This window comes from Petaurus breviceps, unplaced genomic scaffold (assembly GCF_028583685.1).
Source record: "Petaurus breviceps papuanus isolate PSGF00001 unplaced genomic scaffold, PetGlider_PUasm1.0 90977, whole genome shotgun sequence".
Taxonomy (NCBI): domain Eukaryota; kingdom Metazoa; phylum Chordata; class Mammalia; order Diprotodontia; family Petauridae; genus Petaurus; species Petaurus breviceps.
In genome coordinates, this window is record NW_027187391.1 from 10,688,892 (window position 1) to 10,710,329 (window position 21,438).

At 34.4% G+C, this 21,438-nt stretch overlaps 1 protein-coding gene across 3 annotated transcripts in view; it reads left to right on the top strand.

The window, feature by feature from the left end:
- Positions 1 to 21,438, top strand: part of HBS1L (HBS1 like translational GTPase) — a 120,055-nt gene that overhangs the window by 47,521 nt on the left and 51,096 nt on the right. For all 3 annotated transcript variants that reach the window (XM_069077320.1, XM_069077321.1, XM_069077323.1), the window contains one exon: positions 21,194 to 21,302. In XM_069077320.1, coding sequence (XP_068933421.1) covers positions 21,194 to 21,302 — 109 coding nt within the window. The remainder of the gene's footprint in view (positions 1 to 21,193; positions 21,303 to 21,438) is intronic.

Here is a 21,438-nt window from a genome sequence, read left to right on the forward strand (position 1 = left end):
GAATAGGATGGAGAGATGTTTCTAAGATAATGTGGAAAAGAACTGGAACTAGCAAAATGAATTAATAGTATGACAAGAACAAAAATAACAAATTCTGTTCTAAATTGTATTAAGGTAGACATGCTGTGCAGAATGAGATTGGTGATGGTCCCACCATACTTTACCTTGGTCACATAACATCTAGAATATTGTCTTTAGGCTGAAGTGCCATATTTTAGGAATGTCATTGATAAGCTTGAATGCATACCGAGGGAGTATGACCTTGATGAAGAGACTAGAGGCCATGCTATTCAAGGATTAATTGAAAGAATTGGGAAAGAGAAAAGTTAGGGGCAATATGACAATTGTTTTTGAGTAATTAAAGAGCTTCCATATGGAATAATGATTTCCCCTTTTGCTTGGCCATGAAAAGCCAAAGAACAGTGGGTAGAAATTGCAGTCCATAAAATTTAGTCCTTATGTAAGGAAAAACTTCTAAGAGACCTATCCAGAAGTGGAATCACCTTTGGTATGGATTGGGTTTATTCTCTTTGGAGGATTTTAAGTAAGACTACATAATTGTCTGGGAAGTTCTAGAAAAAAATAGGTGCACGTTAGACTAGATAACCTCAAAGGTTCTTTTTAATGCTGTGATTTTTTATGCGTTCTAGTCCAATAGACAATGAAGTCTAATTTGTGACTGTGCCCATGTGTGGTTCAGGTGGGGAAGAGCACTTGGTTGCTATAGTTGAGGTTAAAAAATTAAGGTTAGATTATTAGATAAATCATCAGTATGAATATTGAAATTCCCAAGGATGATAGCAGGAGAATATGGAAGAATGGAAGGCTGTATGCCAGCTGCTAATTCACTAAGTAATCTGGGAGAATTATCTGGAGCTCAGTATGCAACTGTGACAAAGATAGGGAGAAAGTGGTTTACATGGATTATGTGAAGCTCACAATGTGAAATGTTATTGTGGGATATAAAAGCTATGCCTACCTATCCATGGGACCCTTGGCATTATTGGAAGTAAGAGAAGGAATAACTTCTACTGGGAATCATTGTAATAGATTTTGTGTCTCTTCATAAGAGAGCTAAGTTTTTGGTTAAAGTTTAGAGATGGGAGGAATCTTATTGAAAATTTCAGACTGTAGGGGATTTTGATAGTAGGATTTCCAAATGGCATGGCAAAATGGTTTATAAGATAAAAGTGCTACTTAGAAATGAGCTGATTAGAATTTGAATGAGGTTTGGGAAGAGATAGTATGGATATGCCATTTGGACTTATGGTAGAGAGACTGGGTAATTGCAATTGAGAAATGATTATACCTGATTGATTCTCAATTGGGAAATGAAATAAATCTATACAAAACTTACCTAGACCAACTTTTGCAGAATTAGTGCACTTCAGAATTCAGAATATAACTTGTTTTGTTGATATTTTAGTATATCTCTAAAGTGTTGTCTCCTTTCTGCTGCCTGTTCCTATATATGGCTGCATCAAATCTTAAATTTTAAAATAATTGCATACTGTAATTCATTGGGGGGTAGAATTTTTATAGATGATATAGTCAAATGGTCCTCAACATAGATTTCATAGTTTTTAAGTTTATTTGCTTTACTTTTATCTAATTCTTTTTTTCCCCTTCTTCACAAAGAACTGTCACATAGTCAAATAGATAAATACATTGTTGGGGAAGTTGATGTAGAAATTTCATTGGCCTTGGCCTGGGTGTTTGAAATCTTTGATCAACTCCCTTATTTTACAGGTTTTCAAAGAGGTTGTAATATTGTCCAAGGGACAAAACCAGGAGCATGTTCATTACTACTACCTGTGCTATTTGCTTTCCAATATGAAATCATAGAATTAGTTGGAAGGAACTTCACAGATCATCCATCCAGTCCAACTATACCTGAAGCTTTAACCTCCATCAAAGCATACCTTACAGGTGGTTATCCAGTCTCCCCTTAAATCTCCAGTGATTATGAAATTCCCATCTACTGAGTAGTGATGGGAAGCTCTAGTGATGGAATATGTTGCCTTTATACTTTAATGTAGTTCTAATTGTTATCTTTTTTCCTATATAAATCTGAAACTCACCTTCCTATAACTTCCAACCATTCACCTCTGTGGTGAAGCAGAAATTTTGACCATCTTACACAAGACTGCACTTTCATATATTTGAACACGTCAGTCTCATTACCTTTCTAGTCAAAACATACCCACTTTTCTCCACCATTTATTGTACCATAGTCTCTAGTACTCTGACCACTTTGTTTGCCCTCCTTTGGTCATTTTCCAGTTTATAGAATCTTAGCATTTAGAGTAAGAAGGGACCTTAAAGATTCAGCATTCCAATCCCTTCATTTTACTCATGTATAAACTGAAACTCAAGTTAAATAAATTATGAATGGTCATATAGATAGGTAATAGCATATCTCAAATTGAATCTGAGTCCTTTATACCAAATCCACTTCTCCATCTCACTGCACCATTCTTTTCAGCGTGCTTCCTAAAATATGGCTGTCAACACTGAACATAATGATCTATACTTGACCTGACCAGGTCAGAAGCAAGATCATCACCACTCTCATTCTGAACCACAATAGGTATTAATGAGGTCCAAGATTATAATCATTTTTTTTTTTTGTAGCAAGATGGACTTGATTATATTTAAGCTTCTTTTCTTTTTTTTGTCTTTATTAATTTGTTCATTTACTTTGAGTTTACAAGATTCAGTTCCCCAGTTTGAGTTTCAAGTTTTCTCCCCCCCCCCCACCCATAGCGGCATACAATCAGGTATAGCATCTACAGATACTTTCACATTAGATATCGTTCAGGTTATAAAGGAGGATTGTATTGGATGGAACAAACAGTTGGAAAGAGGAAACCAAACCAAACAAGAAAAAGCAAGAAAGTAATTTGCTTTGATCTGCATTCAAACTCTGTTCTTTCTGGTTCTTTCTCTGATTGTAGACATCTCTCTCCATCATGAGACTTTTGGAGTTTACTTATAGCCCTGCATTTCTGAGCAATCAAAGTTGGTTGTCAATCAAAATCATTTCTGGTCTATCAAAGTTGGTTGTCACGCATAAAGCTTCTTCTTTTCTACTGTCTCCTTTTACCTACTTTCTTTTTTCTTCTTTTCTTCCCAAATTTACATTTCAGAGGCCCTGCTCATCTTGGAATTTGTTTGATGAATGATTGAAAATCTGATCTGTTAAAGGTATACATGTGTATACTTTTATATCTATTACATAAAAGTATACTGTGTATTAGCCTTTTTTTTTTCTTTTAGTATATCATTGCAGGCTTTTCTTTTATTTGTAGATGATGAATGGTTTTTTGTGTTTAATGTGATGTTCCTTCTAGATCTTTTAAGGGCATTTCTTTTCATATCTAAGTGCAGAACTTAGAAACTATATTTCTAGATGACTTGAACTTACTATTCTTCTGTAATTGAATTCTGTTAATTTGCATTTTGTACTCTATAATAGTTGTGCACAATATTCTTTTATCGTTCCCTGAATAATACTTTCTAGGGTTTTTAGTGCATATCATATTATACCACCAAGATTTCTAAAGGTCAGTTACTTTGTTTTTTAGAGATTTCAGTTGTTCTTCCAAACTTCTTGTCTTGCTTTTGCTCTGAAATTCATTGTTCCATGTCTGTGTTTTGTTTTAGATACATTCACCAAATGTATCTTATCTTTTTTTAGAAGGTACATTGCTTTATTAAAAACTTCCATAGTCTATTTGGATCCTCTCTATTCTCCTCATTCTTCTCACAGGACTCAAGTTCTGTTTAACTCTTTATGTGCCTTTGGGGACATCACAAACTCTTTGGGTTTCAGTTTCTTCATCTCTAAAAGGGAAGAGTTGGTCTGTATGACTTCTGAGATTTCTTATTCTCACTCTGTGATCCTATAATCCGTTGATCTGCCAAAGATTCTGTGATACTTGCTTTTCTTCAGAATACTAAAAAATAATGACAGTACCATTTACATTTAAGAAGGTTGGGAAGGGGAATATGTCAGAGAAAGAGAAAGAATTGTTAGAGGTAGAACCAGTCTAGTCAGTATTGTTGAAGCCAAGGGAGAATCAGTGATATTAGTGTTGCCAAAATGTCAGGGAGAATGAAGAGTGAGGAAAATCATTAGGTCTGGCAGTTAACTCATTGATTACTCTTTGAGAGAACAGTATCAATAAAGTTATGGGAACAGCATCAAAAAGGCACTTAATAGAAGATAGGTGGTGAGGAAGTGGGAGCAGCAAGCAAATATTATTTTCTGGAGGTTTCGCAGTAAAAATCAGAAGAGATGACTCAGTAGCTCTTGAGTGGTATGGGGTTTTGTTGTTGTTGTTGACAACAACATGGTTTGCTTTGTCCTTTAATTTTGAAAGACCTGATTCTGAATATGTAATAATATATAATAAATGTAGTATGTAATAAAATATATAGCATCAGAGATTACTGCCAGTGGTTAAACTGTTTATAGATAATAGAGAATGAACAGGGAGGTGAAATTACTTAGTTTTGTGAAAATTCCAGCCATGTATTTGAACTTATTAACCTTTTATGAATAATTACCACGAAATATAACTCATAACATTATTATAGCATTACCTTTGTTTTAACTTTTATTTGAATGCAATACTAAATTCTTTTCCTGTGTAGCATGTTTCTTGGTTTACAACTTCTAAGATCAGAGGAAATGTTGCTATCAAAATTTTCATTTTTATTGAAGTCTAAATTAGTAAAACATTAAATGTAATCTTTTCATTTGATATTAAGGATATACTCCATATGATTGCACAATTCCATCAGGCATTCTAATTAAGGGAAGATTTTTTAAAAGTCTGTTTTTGTATTGCTGAAAAAGTTCTTGACAATTTATCTGTTACTGATTTATCTGAGTATTAGAAAGTTTCTATTTTGATATATACTTAAATATTATGACTTATTTCTGTGTGCATATATGTGGTACAGTATTCATTTTTCTTTAAGTTCTTAGAAAACTAGTGCTAGAAAATTTGTGTTTATGTTCTCAATTCTGAAGATCTGTTCAGCTTTATCTCATTTGCGTATGTAAAATAGGTGTTTTTTAAAATTTCTACAATTCTTGAGATACTTTCAGCTTTCTCATTTGTACATGCAAAATAGGGTGTTTTTTTTTTAATTTTCCTTCCTTTTTGTGGGACATCTTTCAAGTTATAATGCTTCTTTGTCATTGAACCAGTATCATTTTAAGTTTTCTTAGAAATAGCCTTTCCTTCTGGCTATGGACCTCACAACATTATGCCTTATTCTGGTAGAATGGAAAAAAATAATCCAACAAACATTAAGTAAATTCCTATTTTATGCAGAGCGCTGTACAGGGTCCTGGAGGAGAATGAAAGTTTAGATAAACAGTTCTTGCTATCATGGATCTCACAGTCTAGTAGAAATATAAATTATATTCAAGGACAATAATGATACATGGTAAGCATAATAGAAGAGGAAGAACAGTATAGTGGAAAGAATATCTTGGGTCAGAAGACTCAGCTTTGCTACTTAATAGCTGTGTGACTAAGTTTTATAACCTCTGTATTGTTTCTTTTCCCCATTTTTAAAATGGTAGTAAAACTTTAAATATCTCTGAGAATTGTTATGAGAAAAGTATTCTCTAAAACCTTTAATGCTACAGAAATATGAGTTAATAATTATATTAAAGATACATAAAATAATAATGTAAAACAGTGGGGAGAAACCATTATCAACTGGGAGGTGGAAGAAGGCCATTGATTAGTTTGAAAAGGAAGGGTAAGAATTCAGTCAAAACCTTTCCCTTCTTTAGTTTTTCTTTCCTTAGCTTCTGTGGCACTGTATTATTCTTCATTTCTCCTTCCACCTTCTTTCTAGTCTCCTATGCTGGATCATTATTTATCTTATGCTTTTTAAACGTGGAGGATGTGAATGGGGAGACAGGGGGCTAACCTCTCTCCTGGGGTATCTTCTCTTGCCATTTGATACTCTGTCTTAATGATCTCATCAGCCCCAATGGAGTCAGTTATCTGTGTGCAAATTATTCTAAATTTTATGTATCTGGATCCACTATTTCTTCAGACTAGCATTCCATCTTACCAACTGTCTCCTCGACATCCCTATCTGTGTGTTCTACCAGCATCTCAAACTGAACATGTCTAAAATGAAACTTAATATTTTTCCTTTCTAAACCTGTTCCTCCTTGAAACTTCCTCATTCCTATGAGGACACTGCTGTCTTTATAGTCAGTCACCCATGTCCACGACTCTTCTGTATTCCTCATTCTCCATAAAAAGTCAGTTTCCAAGTCTTGCTCATTCTGTGTCTACAACATCTGTCACAATCATTCTCTTAATCCATGACTGCTACCACCATAGTTCAGGTTATTACCTCTTACCTATACTACTGTAATATTTCCTAATTGGTATCTCGGGTTCCTGTCTCTCCCCTCTCCCATCTATTTTATCTCTTGCCACTGTAACTTTGAGCACAAACTATCCCCCGTACAAAGAATGTACTTCTTTCCCATCCTGACCTCTTAGAATCTTTAATTTTCTTGAGAGCCCAGGTCAGGTAATGTTTTCTCTTCTAGAATCTTTCAATTGCCAAATCCCCTGGTGCTCCCCCACCCCTACCCACATGGCCATCTATTGGCTTCATTTCACATTGTTGACCAGCTCTCCACCTGGATACTCTCTTTTCTCTGGTTTTTGTGACATGACTGGTTTTCATCTTGCCTGTTTGACTACTCTTTCTTAGTCTGTTTTGTTTACTCATCTTCCATATTACACCCTGTAACCATACCCAAAGGCTCTGGTCCTAGGCATTTTCTTCTTTTTTTGCACTCTTATTTGGTAAGATCCTCGGCTTCCTTAGGTTTAATGATCATCTCTATGCAGATAATTTCACACATTTATTTATCCAGACCAAGTCTCTTCTGAGCTTCAGTCCTACATCACAGTTACTTGTTGGATGCATGTCCCATAGATATCTTAAACTTATATTTTCCTCCAATAGAACTTGTATTTTTCTCCAAACTCAGCTCTTTTGTCAACTTCTTTTTGGCAAGAGCACTACCATTTTTACAGGTCTCCCGTTTACAGTCTTGACCCTACACTCACCTCCTTACTCTTCATATCCAAACATTTGCCAAATTGTGTCATTTTTATTTCCACAACATTTCTTATGTCCATCTCCTTTTCCCTACTCAAACAACTACCACTTAAGTTTAGGCTTTCATTAACTCCTACTTAGATTACTCTACTCTTTTGAATTCATTATATATTAATCTACCTTCCCACCTTGTTTCCCATCTAGCCAAAATGGATGAAATATGCCAATATTGGCACAAATTGTTATGTATGCAAATATGATTATCATTTTTTCAAGTCCTTTTCTAAATTTAGTTCTTAGGTTTTTTATGTACTGAAAATTAGATGTAATCTTTAACATAAATTACACTGATGAATGTTAACCTGAACCAAGAAACTTTTTTAAAGTATTTGTTGTATTTTAGTGCTATGCTGTCTTCCTGCATTTTGCATATCAGTTTATATTTTATATGTCCTACTCATTTAATAAATTCTAAAGCCCTGGTTTTTGTTTTTTTGGTAGTAGCAAACAGTACCTAATATATCTTTGATAATTGCATAATTGAATGCAGTAATGGAAAATGTTTTCTTTGACTAATTTACAAAAGGAAAATAAGATATTTTGTTGTGACATAGCTAGTGCTATTTTGATCCCATTTAATATTGAAGTACTAAAGTGCTAAAGTGTACTGTGTTATTGAATAATGACTTGGTCACTTAATTGCTTTTAACTTAAAGGCATTTTATATATTGTATCATATAAGCTCACAGGTATAGAGAATTTGTGTATATATGTGTGTATGTATGTGTGTGTTTATGTATGTATGTGTATGTATATGTATATATATGTGGAGGAAACCTTATGTATGTAGAGGAAACAACATGTATGTGAGTAATGTACACATGTGGTATATCTACATATGTATATATGTGTGTGTGTATAAATACGACAGCATGTATTATAAAGAACACTAAATTTCCAGAATATAGGCTTTGCCACTATGAGCAAGTTGCTTAACCTCTCTAGGTAGTTTTGTCATCTATAAAATGAGTTCTGTGTTTATGATTCTTTGAACCATATTGCATTGATATCGTTTATGTGGTCCCATTGATATACTGTGTTTAAATATGGTACCTATAGGCTTGAAATACTGGTTATCAGTAGGAAAAGGTAAAAGTATGCACAAAGGGGAGAGAAACAGTAATGCATTAAATTAGAATTTTAGAATGAGAAGCAGTAGACCTGGGAATGAGTTCAAGCTGCATAACTATTTAGCTCTCTACCCTTGTGCACATTGCTTATCTAATATGGATTTCTGTAAATTGATTGGTGAAAGGCCTTAAGTTGTTCCCATAGATGAATTGGTTGAAGGAACTAAGAATATTTAACTTAGTGAAAAAAAGAGCTAAGGGAAACCATGGTAACTGTCTTCAGTGCTGTCTTCAAGTATTTGAGGGATTGGAAGAGGGAAAGGATCACCAAATTGTGATTTGATCACAATGTTTCACAAATGTGGTTTGATCATCCTTGTAACATACCCTCATCTTCTCTTACTTGAATGTTGCAATAGTCTCCTTGTTGGTCAGCCTGTCAGAAGTCTTTCCCCACTCCAGTCCATCTTCCACTAAAGTAATTTTTCTAAAGTGTAGATCTGGCCATGTCACTCCCCTTTAAATATAAAACTTGTGTTTGGCATTCAAAGCCCTTCATTACCTATAACCCTCCCCTCTAGTCTTCTAATATGTTAGACATATTCCCTATTTACTCTTTAAACTAGTAACAAAAGCCTCCTTACTGTTTCATATTCTGACTGGGTATTTTTATTGACTCCTCCCCCCCACATGAAATGATCTTCCTCCTTATCTCTGCTTTCTGGATTCCTTATCTTCCTTCATGGCTTAAATTTCTACCTGCTATAGAAAGCCTTCTCTGATCCTTTTAATTTTAGTCTGTTGATCATTTTCTATTTATATTGTATATAGCTTGTTTGTACATAATTGTTTTCACATTGTCTTCCCCATTAGATTTTTGAGTTCCTTAAGAGCAGGGACTGTCTTTTGCCTTTTTTGTGTCCTCAGCACAGTGCCTGGCACGTAGTAGATTTTTAAATGTTTATTAGTTGATGGGCTTTAGATATAAGCTATGTTATTTTAAGTTTATTTTATTTATTTATTTACTCATTTACTTATTTATTTAGCTTTTTGGAGGGGGGAAGGTAGGGCAATTGGGGTTAAGTGACTTGCCCAAGGTCACATGGCTAGTTTTGTGTTAAGTATCTGAGGCCAGATTTGAATTCAGGTCCTCCTGACTCCAGGGCTGGTGCTCTATCCACTGTGCCACCTAGCTGCCCCTAAGCTTTTCAAAGGTAAACAAAGTGCAGGTACCAAAAATCTCTGGTAATGCAGACAAATTATTGCAGAAAGGGGTTTATTCTCAGTAGCTCCTGGCAGACATGTTTCCTGAATCTGACTCTTTTAACAGGAATTTAAAAGTTTTAGGTAGATTAAGTAGAATCAGTTCACACTTAGAAAGGTAGTTTTCCCTTTAAACTTGACTTTCAAGTTCTTTGAAAACTTTTAAAATCTGAACTTTTTCTTCATATCCGTACAGACAGATTGAAACTTACAAAAAAGGTAATAGTTAATGGCAAGAAGTTGTACTTACCTGGAAAACCCCTACCTGTGAGTATTTAGGAAATGACCTTTAAAAGCCTATAGCTCAAGATTATTTTGACCAGAGATTATTTTGAGCAGCAGTAATTATGATTTGGTGAATTGACCTTACTGTACTTTTCTCTTTCATTGTTTACTACTTTAAGAATGATCTGATAAAAAGTATAATTTAGACCTTAAATAAATCAAGGTGTTTTAGATGCTCATTATATAATAGCTTTGTTCTGTATATCAGTTTTATTTAAAAAGTTTTCAGTGCACTGGAAACAATTTGTAAAATGCATTCATAATTTTAAAGTTAAGTGAAGTATTTTGGAATATTTCTTAAGGTCTTTTTTGTAATATTGCTCAAATTGAAAAAAATTAGCATATTTATAACAACAATTGTTATAGTATTTACAAATGTGAAGAGCTGGAAGGTGGCCTGTTCCAATTTTGGGTAGCTCTCTGCTTGTTAGGGTCAGGTTGCTTTGGCCTTTTTTTGTTTTTAAATCACACTTGAATTTACTTCTGTATAACTTCTAACTTTTTCCTTATATTCTAAAAGCCCAGCACAATGCTTGATGTAGAATAGATATTTAATAAGTATTTCTTCAATTGAGTTGAATTCTATCCATTGCTACTTTTTGCTTTCTGAGACCACACAGAATAAGTCTATTCCCTCTTCCAGATGACAGTCTTTCAAATATTTCAGTACTGCTATGATGGCCCCTTTAAATCATCTTCTCTAGGCCAAGCATTTTTCTTTCCTTTGATCAGTCTTCATATGATATAGGCTTGAGTCCTTGAAGGCACCCTGGTTATCCTTCTCTAGATGATCTTCAGTTCATGAATTTCCTTCATAAAATCTGATTCTGAGAACCAATCATAGTATTTTTCAGGTGTATTCCTTGTTTTTCACACAGTATAATGGGACTTTTACCTACATAATTCTGTACCCTGTAGATCTCCTTAAGCAACCAAAAATTAAGTTTTCTAGTGTCATATTATACACCTGAGCTTACAATATCATAACACCCTGAGATCTTTTTCAGAGAAAGTACTTTCTTGCCATTCTTTTACTTGTAAAATTGATTCTTTGAACCCAATTGTAAGATTTTACATTTGTTATTAAATTTTATACTTTATTTATCCCAGTGTTCTAACCTTTCAAGATAATTTCAAATCCTGACACTGTCACCAACATTTTACCTATCATCCAGCTTGATGTCACCAACCAATATTTAAGTCATTGATAAAAGTAATTAGCAATACAGTACCAAATATAGATTATTAGAAGTTCTTTAAGTTGACTTTAGATCATTGATATATTTTTGGGTATGATCATTCAACAAATTCTAAATTTGCCTAATTTACTAGTGTAGACTATAATGCTCCAACTTTGCTAAAATCTAGAAAAATCATCTTTACAGCATTAACTAACTTCAGCAAGCATTTACAAAATCCTCACTATGTTCAAGGAACTTTGGTATGTGTTACAGGCAGACTGCTCAGCCCTGGTCTGCCAGTGTAGTAACTTTGTCAAAAAAAAAATTCGTACTCTATGTGTCTATTGAACCTTACAATTGAGTCCACTAAAACACCAAGGCCTTTTTTCAGAAAAACTGCTGTAGTCATGTTGTCCCTTTTGAATATTTCAGAGGTTGTTGACAGTAACTTAACAAACCTGTCAGCTGTCTGTTAAGCAGTTCATTTGTTCCAGGTTACTTAAACATATCAAAGGCAGTTAGGTGCTCTCTTTCTAAGAGAAGACTTGGGGGGGGCACTTAATAAATGTTTTCATATAATTGTAGAACAGCATGCAATGTGGAAGGAGATTCAAACTTGTACTCTTTACTGCAAAAAGAGAAGTAGGTTCAATAGATGGAAGTTATAGATACTATGACATAGGTTTGATGTGAGGAAAAACTTTATATATATACATACATACATATACACACACATTCGCCCCCCCCCCCAATTACATGTAAAAACACTTTGTAACATTCATCTTTTAAAATTTTGAGTTCCAAACTCTCCTTCTCCTACCCCATCATTCAGAAGGCACACACGTGTAATCATGTAAAAACATTTCCATATTATTCATGTTGTGAAAGAAAACAACAGACCAAAAAACAAATAAATAAGAAAAATAAAGTTTAAAAAAGTATGCATGCTTTGCTCTATATTCAGACTCCATCAGTTCTTTCTCTGGAAGTGGCTAGCATTTTTCATCCTAAGTCCTTTGGAACTATCTAGGATAATTGTATTCCTGAGAATAGCTAAGTCATTCACAGTTGATCATCATATATATAGTATTGCAGTTACTGTCTACAGTGTTCTCCTGGCTTGACTCACTTCACTTTGCATTAGTTCCTGTAAGTCTTTCCAGGTTTTTCTGAGAGCATATTTGCCTGTCATTTCTTAATAGCAAAATTGCATTCCATCACAATCATATGCCACAACCTGTTAAATTATTCTCCAATGCATGGACATGCATGCCCTCAATTTCCAATTCTTTGCCACCACTGAAATAGCTGCTCTAAATATTTTTATACATATGTGTCCTTTTGTTTTCATTTATTCATTCACTTGTTTATTTATTATTTTTTCTCTTTGGGATGGAGACCTAGTAGTGCTGTTGCTGAATTGAAGGGTTTTATAGTCCTTTGGGCATAGTTCCAAATTACTCTTCATAATGGTTGAATCACCAGCAGTGCATTAGTGTCTCCATTTTCTCACATTCCCTTCAACATTTGTCGTTTTCCTTTTCTGTCATATTAGTCAAACTGACAGGTGTGAGGTGGTTGCTGAGACTTGTTTTAATTTGCATTCTCTCATCAGTAGGGACTTAGAACTTTTTTTTCATGTAACTATAACAGACTTTGATTACTTCCTATTCATAGCTTTTGACCATTTATCAATTGATGAATGACTTATATTCTTATAAATTTGTCAGTTCTCTATATATTTGAGAAATAAGGCCTTTGTCAGAGAAACTTAATGTAAACATTTTTTCACAGTTAAGATTACTCACTATGTATTTCCATTCATCCTATTTCCCCTCCTGCTTATCCTGCTTTCTCAGCTTTCACCCTGTCCATCCTCAAAAGTAGTTTGCTTCTAACTACCACCTCCCCTAATCTGTACTCCCTTTTATCAGCCCCGTCCTCTCTTCTCTTATCCCTTTCTTCTACTTTCATATAGGGTAAGATAGATAGATTTCTATACCCAACTTAGTGTGTATTATTTCCTCTTTGAGCCTAATCTCATGAGAGTAAGGTTCAAATGCTACCCTCCACTTCTGTCTTCTCACCATTGTAAAAGCTTTTTCACACCTCTTTTATGTGAGATAATTTATCCCCTTCTATCTCTCCTTTCTCCCTGTGCATTCCTCTTTCTCAACCCTTAATTTTTTAGATATCAAACCATCATAGTCAATTTATACCCATGCTTTCTATGTATACTCCTAACTACCGTAATAATGATAAAATTGTTAGGATTTGCAATTATCTTCTCATATACAGCTTAATTTTATTTATTTCCTTATGATTTCTCTTTCCTATTTACTTCTTTATGTCTCTCTTGAGTCTTGTAATTGAAAGTCACATTTTCTATTCAGCTCTGGTGTTTTCATCAGGCATACTTGAAGCCCTCTGTTTCATTTAATGTCCATTTTTTGCCCTGAAGCATTATACTCAGTTTTTCCTCAGTGGTTCTTGGTTGTAATTCTAGCTCTTTTGCCCTCTGAAATCTCTTATTCCAAGCCCTCCAATCCTTTAACAATGGAAGCTGCTAAATCTTGGGTTATCTTGACTGTGGCTTCACTATATTTGAATTCTTTCTGGCTGCTTGCAATATTTTCTCCTTGACTTAGGAGCTCTGGAATTTGATTATAATATTCCTGGGAGTTTTCATTTTGGGAACTCTTTCAGGAGATTAATTTTTTCAATTTCTATTTTACCCTCTGGTTCTAGCATAGCAGAGCAATTTGCCTTGATAATTTGTTGAAATATGATGTCTATTTTTTATTTTTTGTCCTGGCTTTCAGGCATTCCAATAATTCTTAAATTATTTCTCCTTGATTAGTTTTCGAAGTCAGTTGTTTTTCCAATGAGACATTTTGCATTTTCTATTATTGCATTTTAAAATATTTTTTAAAATTTTTCTTGGTATCTTATGGAGTCATTAACTTCCACTTGCCCAATTCTGATTCTTAAGGTAATATTTTCTTCCTTGAACTTTTGTGCTTCTTTTTCCATTTGGTCAATTCTTTTAAAATTCTTTTCTTCAGTGAATTTCTGTAGATCTTTTTCCATGTGGCCAATTCTGCTTTTTAATGAGCTCTCTTTAGTGAATTTTTTTGCGCCTCCTTTACCAAACTGTTGACTCTCTTTTTATGATTTTCTTTTGTACTCTCATTTCTTTTCCCAGTTTCCCCTCTTTGTCTCTTATTTGATTTTTGAAATCTTTTTTGGGCTTTTCCAGTAATCCTTTTTTTACCTGAAACCAATTGACATTTTTCTTTGATACTTTAAATGTAGCAGTTTTGACTTTGTTGGTCTTCTTCTGAATTTGTGTTTTGATCTTCCCTGTTACCACATTAACTTTCTATAATAAAATTTTTTTTTCTGTTGTTTCCTCATTTTTCCAGCCTATTTCTTGACTTAACTTTATGTCAAAGTTGGGCTTTGCTCCTGGGGTGTAAGGGGCACTGTCCCAAGCTTCAAGTTGTTTGCAGCTGTTTTCAGAGCTGATTCTGGGGGTCTGTAGGTTTTCAGTTCTTCTGCTAAGTGATGTGATTTAAGGAGAGGTTTGTTGATGCTTCTCCTGACCTGCACTCTGGTCTGTGATCAGTGATGAGCATTCTTTTCTGCCCTAGAACTGTGATCAGGATTCCAGCTCCCCTATGGCTGCTACAAGCTCTGGCATTCTACTGCTTCCTCTTGCCCTGGGACTGTGATTTAGGATTTTTGACTTGAATCCATATGGATAGTGCAACAGAGTCCTGCACCCAGTGCCCACAAAGGGACCCCTGTAATCTCCTGACCAGTTGACCCAAACTCTTACTGTTTGTGGGTTGAGAGTTGGCTGTTGCCAGTTTATTTGCCCCTGTTGGCTGTGTTGCACAGGTGTGGGGCCTTACTCCTGTCTTGTCGAGGTTAGGCCTGCTGCTGTCTTGCCTGTGCTGAACTGTGCTACTCTTTCATCCAGCTGCAACAGGCCTTTCCTTCTGACCTTCTAAGTTGTTTTGGACTGGCAAATTGTTTCATTCCATCCTTTCATTTGTTCTACCACTCCAGAATTGTTTTGAGGTATTATTTTAAAATTGTTTGGAGGGGAATTTGGGAGAGGTCAGGCAAGTCTCTGCCTTTTCTTCTATCTTGGCTCCAAGGAAAAGCTTTTTAACAATTAAGCCTGTCATCTTAATACCCCTGGCTGAATATGGAGAGTTGGATTACTAGGAGGTTGAACTTTTAGACCGAAAAATTGGTATGATACATGATATTATATGTGCTTAAACACATATATGCACATATCTTCTTCATTAATTCCTCAAATATTTATTGAGTGCTTAATGTTTACATTACATCTTGTGAGGTGTTGGGGGAAAATAATTTTGAAAAGGCATGACCCCTACCCTTATGAAGATTACCTAAGATAAATGCTATATATGCCATTTGATTATTGGTACTAGTAACTTTTGTGTTTCATCATATGCTACTTTATATTGTTTTCCAGTTCTTAGAGTAAGGAATGTCAGGCAGAGTTGACCTGCCTGAGAGGGTTGTTGGTTGTGTTGCATATGTTGGAAATATGGACTTAAGAATATAGAAGAGGTCTAGAGATTTGATCAAGATGAGATTATGGGTAATTTTTTTTTGGATGGGGGAGGGCAGGACAATTGGGGTTAAGTGACTTGCCCAAGGTCATATGGCTAGTAAGTGTTAAGTGTCTGATACTGGATTTGAACTCAGGTCCACCAGACTCCAGGGCTAGTGCTCTATTCACTGTACCACCTAGCCTCCCAAAGATGATAGTAATTTTAACAAATGCTGAAATTGCTTATTGGTTCACTGATTATTTTGTCCAGAATAGCCTTTAATCCAACTTACTCAATTTTTAAATGGAAAATTGAGGCCCAGAGGTTAGATTGGCCTGAACTAGGTTCTTTAGTTAGTTAGTGGCAGAGCTAAGACTCAAAACCAAATAGCCTGACTCATTCTACTGCTTTTTCTATATTGCCTTCTTAAGCAGCATGTTTCTTGAAGAGCTGAGAGTTAATGGATAGAAAATACAGGCAGTAGGTGAATAGAGAACATTAAGGAGATTATCACTGTGGGAGAAGAGAATTGAGTTGGAAGCTCAAGGAAGTACTAGGAGTCAGATCAAGGTCTCTAGGCTGCAGGGTTGACTCATCTCCACAGAACATTTGTCTCATACCACAGAAACCTCTTTAACGTGGAAGCTCATTCCATTCCAGGACTACTTACATTGGAAGTACCTTTTACCCCTTAGACCTCACCTTTTGATTGCCTGGTTCTTCCCAGACCCTCCAATTTAAGCAGCAGGCTTAGGCCAACCATGTTTTTCTTCTCCATACACACTGCTGACTCATCTACATAGAACTTTCTCATTGCCTCTCTAAGGTTTTTAGCTCCCTTTTATGTGTTGTATTTCTCCATTAGAATGTAAATTTCTTGAGGGAAGAGACTGTCTTTCTACTTGAATTTTGTATTCCTACCACTTAACACAGTGCCTTGCACACTTTCACAGAGTTGTTGACTGATTGATCTGTTGTACTTAAAGCAGAAGGGAAAAGGACTAAAAGAGAACTTTGCATGTGAAAAGAATGAATAATTCTTTAGAAAGATAATGAGTCACAAGACTGGAAGTTAATATTTTCTAGTTGCAGGATTATCTCAGACTCTTGAAAAGGATGATAAGAAAAATGTAAGGGGAAGAGAACCACAAAGTTCAATGTATAATAATTGGATTCTCTCTGTTAATTATGTTGCAGATATACTTTGGGAGTACCTTTTAGTTTTTTCTATTGGCAACAGATGTTTCTGTCTGCATAGAAGGTTTTATGCTAACCCAACTATGCCTTAAATGCTTTATAAATATATCATGCATATTACACACGTTCAAGAATAAGCACTCATCATCGAATAGTCATGTTCTCAAAATAGCTGAAATGATGAGTTTGGCATTCACCAAATTTGATTGATATGGTAGTACCCTTATGACCTGAAAAAGAGCCAGTTTATGGAATAAGTGGTCCAGTTGCCTCTTGTTACTTCTGAAGAAGTTGAGGTTCAGAGATATTGTCACTAATAAAGGTCACATAACCAGTTATGTGAACTTGGCGTAGAACCTCAGTTTTCTGACACAACTTCAGGGACACAGGTTTTCTAGATTATCACATCATAGTTTCTTTTTTTTTTTTTTTTTGGTTGTTGTTAATTTTATTTTTTTCTACTGATGAAAATCTACCTTATTTCCCTCCTTTCTCTCCCTGATTTGATATAAAGACTGCCTGTCACTGAAATGTATAGTCAAGCAAAACTAATTCCCATCTTATCCTTGTACAAAGAAAAAGTCTTCAATCTAAATTCATAACCTCTTTCAGAAGGTAGGTAACGTGTTTCATGATGAGTCATCTAGAATCATGGTTGGTGATTGTATTAATTAAAGTTCATAAGACTTTTCAAAGTTGTTTGTCTTTACACAATACTATTATCATATAAATTATTCTCCTGGTTCTGCTCACTTCAGTTCATACAAATCTTCCCAGGTTTCTCTTAGACTGTCCCTTCATTATTTCTCATAGCACACTAGTAATCTATCATATTCATATCCTTTAACTTATTGTTCCAATTTCGAATTCTTTGCCAATACAGAAAGAACAGCTATAAATTTTTTTGTAAAATGGTCCTTGCCTTCATTCTTTGTTTCTTTGGGATATAAGCCCAGTAGTCATATCACTAGGTTAAAGACTATGCACAGTTTAATAACTTGTTAGTTAAGTTCCAAATTACTTTATGGAACGACTGGACCAGTTCACAGTATTACCAACTGTAAATTTAGTGTACTTTTTTTTCCCATAGTCTGTCCAAATTTGTCATTTTCCCTTTTTGTCAACTTTGCCAATCACATTGTGATTTCTTAAAGCAACTGACAGTTAATTTGTAAAGATGGAGTAGTACCTTAAAAATAGTTGACATTCAATAATTGTTGATGGTGTTTATGATCAAGAACACTGGGTCATAGCCAAATTTCTTCTGTGGCTAACTATTTGCCAATTAAAGAATAGTGCTTGTCACAGCAAAGGTAACATGAATTTGATTCTGCCCTTGTATAAATTAGTTTTTATCCCATGTCCACAGACTGCCTTCCAAATTGGCGCAAAATTTAACAAATGTATATCATTCACAAATGGGCAAATTGATCAAATACTACTTGGAAAGCAATTCAGAATATAAAGCATACTCTTTTGTTGGGTCAGCATCATTTTTGTATATGATCAGAAGGATTATCTTGAATATAGTCTTTAAAAAGAGTTAATTTTTAAAATTCTCCCACACCTGCAACCAACTTATGTCCTAGTCCAATATTAGTAATTGCCTGTCTTTGAATGACAATTGGAGTGCAGTCAGTGACCATGGGAGAGAAGCTAATTTTGTCATATCTAAAGGGCTATTGGATACTAAATGTTCTTTTTTGTATCTATAAGCCTTTAATATTTGCCTAGATAATTTCTCTTAAAAGGTAGAAGCAAATATTCGTTTCCTTAGTAGTAGGAATTTTGAGTGTGATTTAATTACTTTCATTAAATGTTATCATTCCTTTGTTTTGTTTTTATTTCTGTACATTTGCTGGAACATATACTGGCATATTGTAGGTACTTAATAAAAGTTTCCATAATGTCATTGATATGGATGTAAATGATTAGCTTTGTGTCTGAGTTAATGGGAATTTGTATTCATTTGTTTAGATGTTTAGATGGAGTGGTGGATATAGTGCTAGATTTGGAATTCGGAGAACTTGAGTTCAAATCAGCTGTTAACAGCCATGTGACCCCAGCCAAGTTGTGTAACATCTTTTAGCCCCAGTTTACTCATCTGTAAAATGGATATATTAATAGCTAGTACCTTACAAGATTGTTATTGAGCTCAAATGAGATGATGTATATAAAGAGCTTTGCAAGTCTTAAAGCTCTATGCAGATGTTAGCTATTATTATTGTTACTATTGTTGTTTAAGAGCCGGATTTGGGATTTATATAGCCACCTTAATAAGATACTTGAATTGAGCATCCATTATGCACTCAACATTGAGGTGCTATACAGGATAAGATGAAGCATACATTTATCATTCTGAAATTCAAACAGCTTACAGTTTGATTGAAGAGATAGTTATTCATATGAAGTGTTAAATAATGCAAAAATTAGGCCAATATAAGCAAAAAGTCACAATTTTCATTTGGGATAATGGTTTTAGTGGTTAGCCAGCAACATTTAATCTTTTTTAAAATTTAAAATCCATTGACTTTTTCTTACACTATCATAATTTACTTAGATGGCAGTTTTTTTCAAAGTAATATTAAAACACTTTGGATTTGTTTACAGTGCCCTTACTATTCATGAAGAAGTAAATTACCTTAAAATGGAATATTTAAGATATTTGTAGATTAAGAGCCTGTGGTATAATGAATAGAAGACTAGCCTCAGAGCTCAGAAGACTGCCCTTTCAGGGCTCCTGCGCTGCATCTCAATATACTGACTGTGTGTGACTGTAACCTCTGTTGCTTTAAGCAAGGAAGATACTGACTTGCACTGGTAGAGTTCCCTATACAAGTGAAATCGCAGGTACCTGTCTTTATGGATTGGTATCTAGTTTGTGCTTTGAAACTTCCAAAAGATTTAAAAAGCAACAATTTCCTTTCATCCCACAAGATTAGTAATTTTCTTATGTTAAATAATGTTTAATTTACATTTTTCTTTTGTCTCTGATCTTTCATGCACAATCTAGATCTATCCTGTCTTCTCCTAAATATAATAAGTGCTCAGAAACATTGTGATCAATTTGAAAGGATTTTTGAAAACATAAAAGTAGTCCTTGAGAGGAAATGGAAAGCTATTCCTCTAGAACGTTGGTTTCTGCTGCTATTTTGTCATTTCATCTCTGTTCATCTGCTTTTGGCAAAGGTTGTTCTATACTGGCTTCCCATCATTTCCCAGTGTAATGGCAAAAAAAAAAAAAAAAAAGCCTTGGACTTTGAGTCAGGAATGATCTAGTTTTGAATACTACCTCTAACTTGTACTGATTGTTTGACCATGATCAAGTCACTTAACTGTTTTAACTACTCAGAATTATACTTCCATCTTACCTCACAAGGTTGTTATGATGCTTAAACATGATGTATGTAAAACCCTTTGTAAATCCTAAAGTGGAAATCAGATGTCAGTTATTGTCAGTAACATTATTTTCTTATTACCCATGGAATTTTAGTAGATCTGGATCAGACGACCTGAGTTTAAGTTTCACAGCTAATAACCCAGATCTTTAAAAAAAAAAATTAAAATTTTTCTATATGCAAAATGAGAAGATTTGACTAGAAGATTTCCTTCTAACTCAGAATCTAAGGATCTTTTGAATTATGATGATAAAGCTGTAGTTCTACTGTATACTTTTCAATCACTTTAGATTTATTCTAGCACAAAAGTTGAAAGTAAACTCAGAGTTTTGGACCTCATCACTTTCTAGAACTAGCTCTTTTCCTTGTTCTGGAGTTTTTCCAAAGCTAAAAATTATTTATCTAACTGATTAATCAATGAGTTTTGTCTTGTAAAACTGTTAAATGTTGAGGCCAGACCTAAGAGCTATGGAATACAACTTAATAGTATCTTAATACCTACTTACTGCCCCACTACTACCAGAACTAAATAGTATCCAGTGGGTTACTGATAAAATTTAGTTGAGGTTAATCAGCTGGAGAGAATAGAGAAGAATTAGCAAAGAGAAGCAAATAGAAGGGTCTTAGCATTTTGGTAACCCAATATTCTTGATGGCTAACATTTATATAGCTTTAAGACTTGCAAAGCTTTTTAAATGTGTTAATTCATTTGATTCTTATTGCCACTAGAGGTTAGAAAGCTCAATTGTTATCTTTAAAGTTTGAACCAAGGCAGAATGGTGGTGTGAAAAGAGTACTAGAGGTGAAGTTGGGGGGGTCTAGTTTTGATTCTCAACTCTAATGCTTATTACCTCTGCAATGGAGAAAGCACTTTCACTATTCATTTTCCTCATCTAAAAAATTAGAGTAATATATTGGCTATTTGTCTCATGGGGTTGTTGTGAGGCAAATTATCCTTAATCTTTAAAGTAATCTATAAATGTGACTTAGTAGTGATAGTTTCAAACTTTTTTCTCTTCAACTAGGAAAATCAGTAGATCCTCAGTCATCTCGAAGCGATTCTGAAATTGTGCCAAAAGTTACCAAAATGACTGTGTCTAGAAAGAAGCAGACTATGGGATTTGAAGTTCCTGGGTAAGAGTTTGAATATATTTTAATTGGATTTATTTGTTATTTGTCGTTATAATGAATGATATACTTTGCTTTTTAGATGAAGCTAGAATTATATTTTATAAATATGTTGATTTTATAAATATGTCACAACATTTAT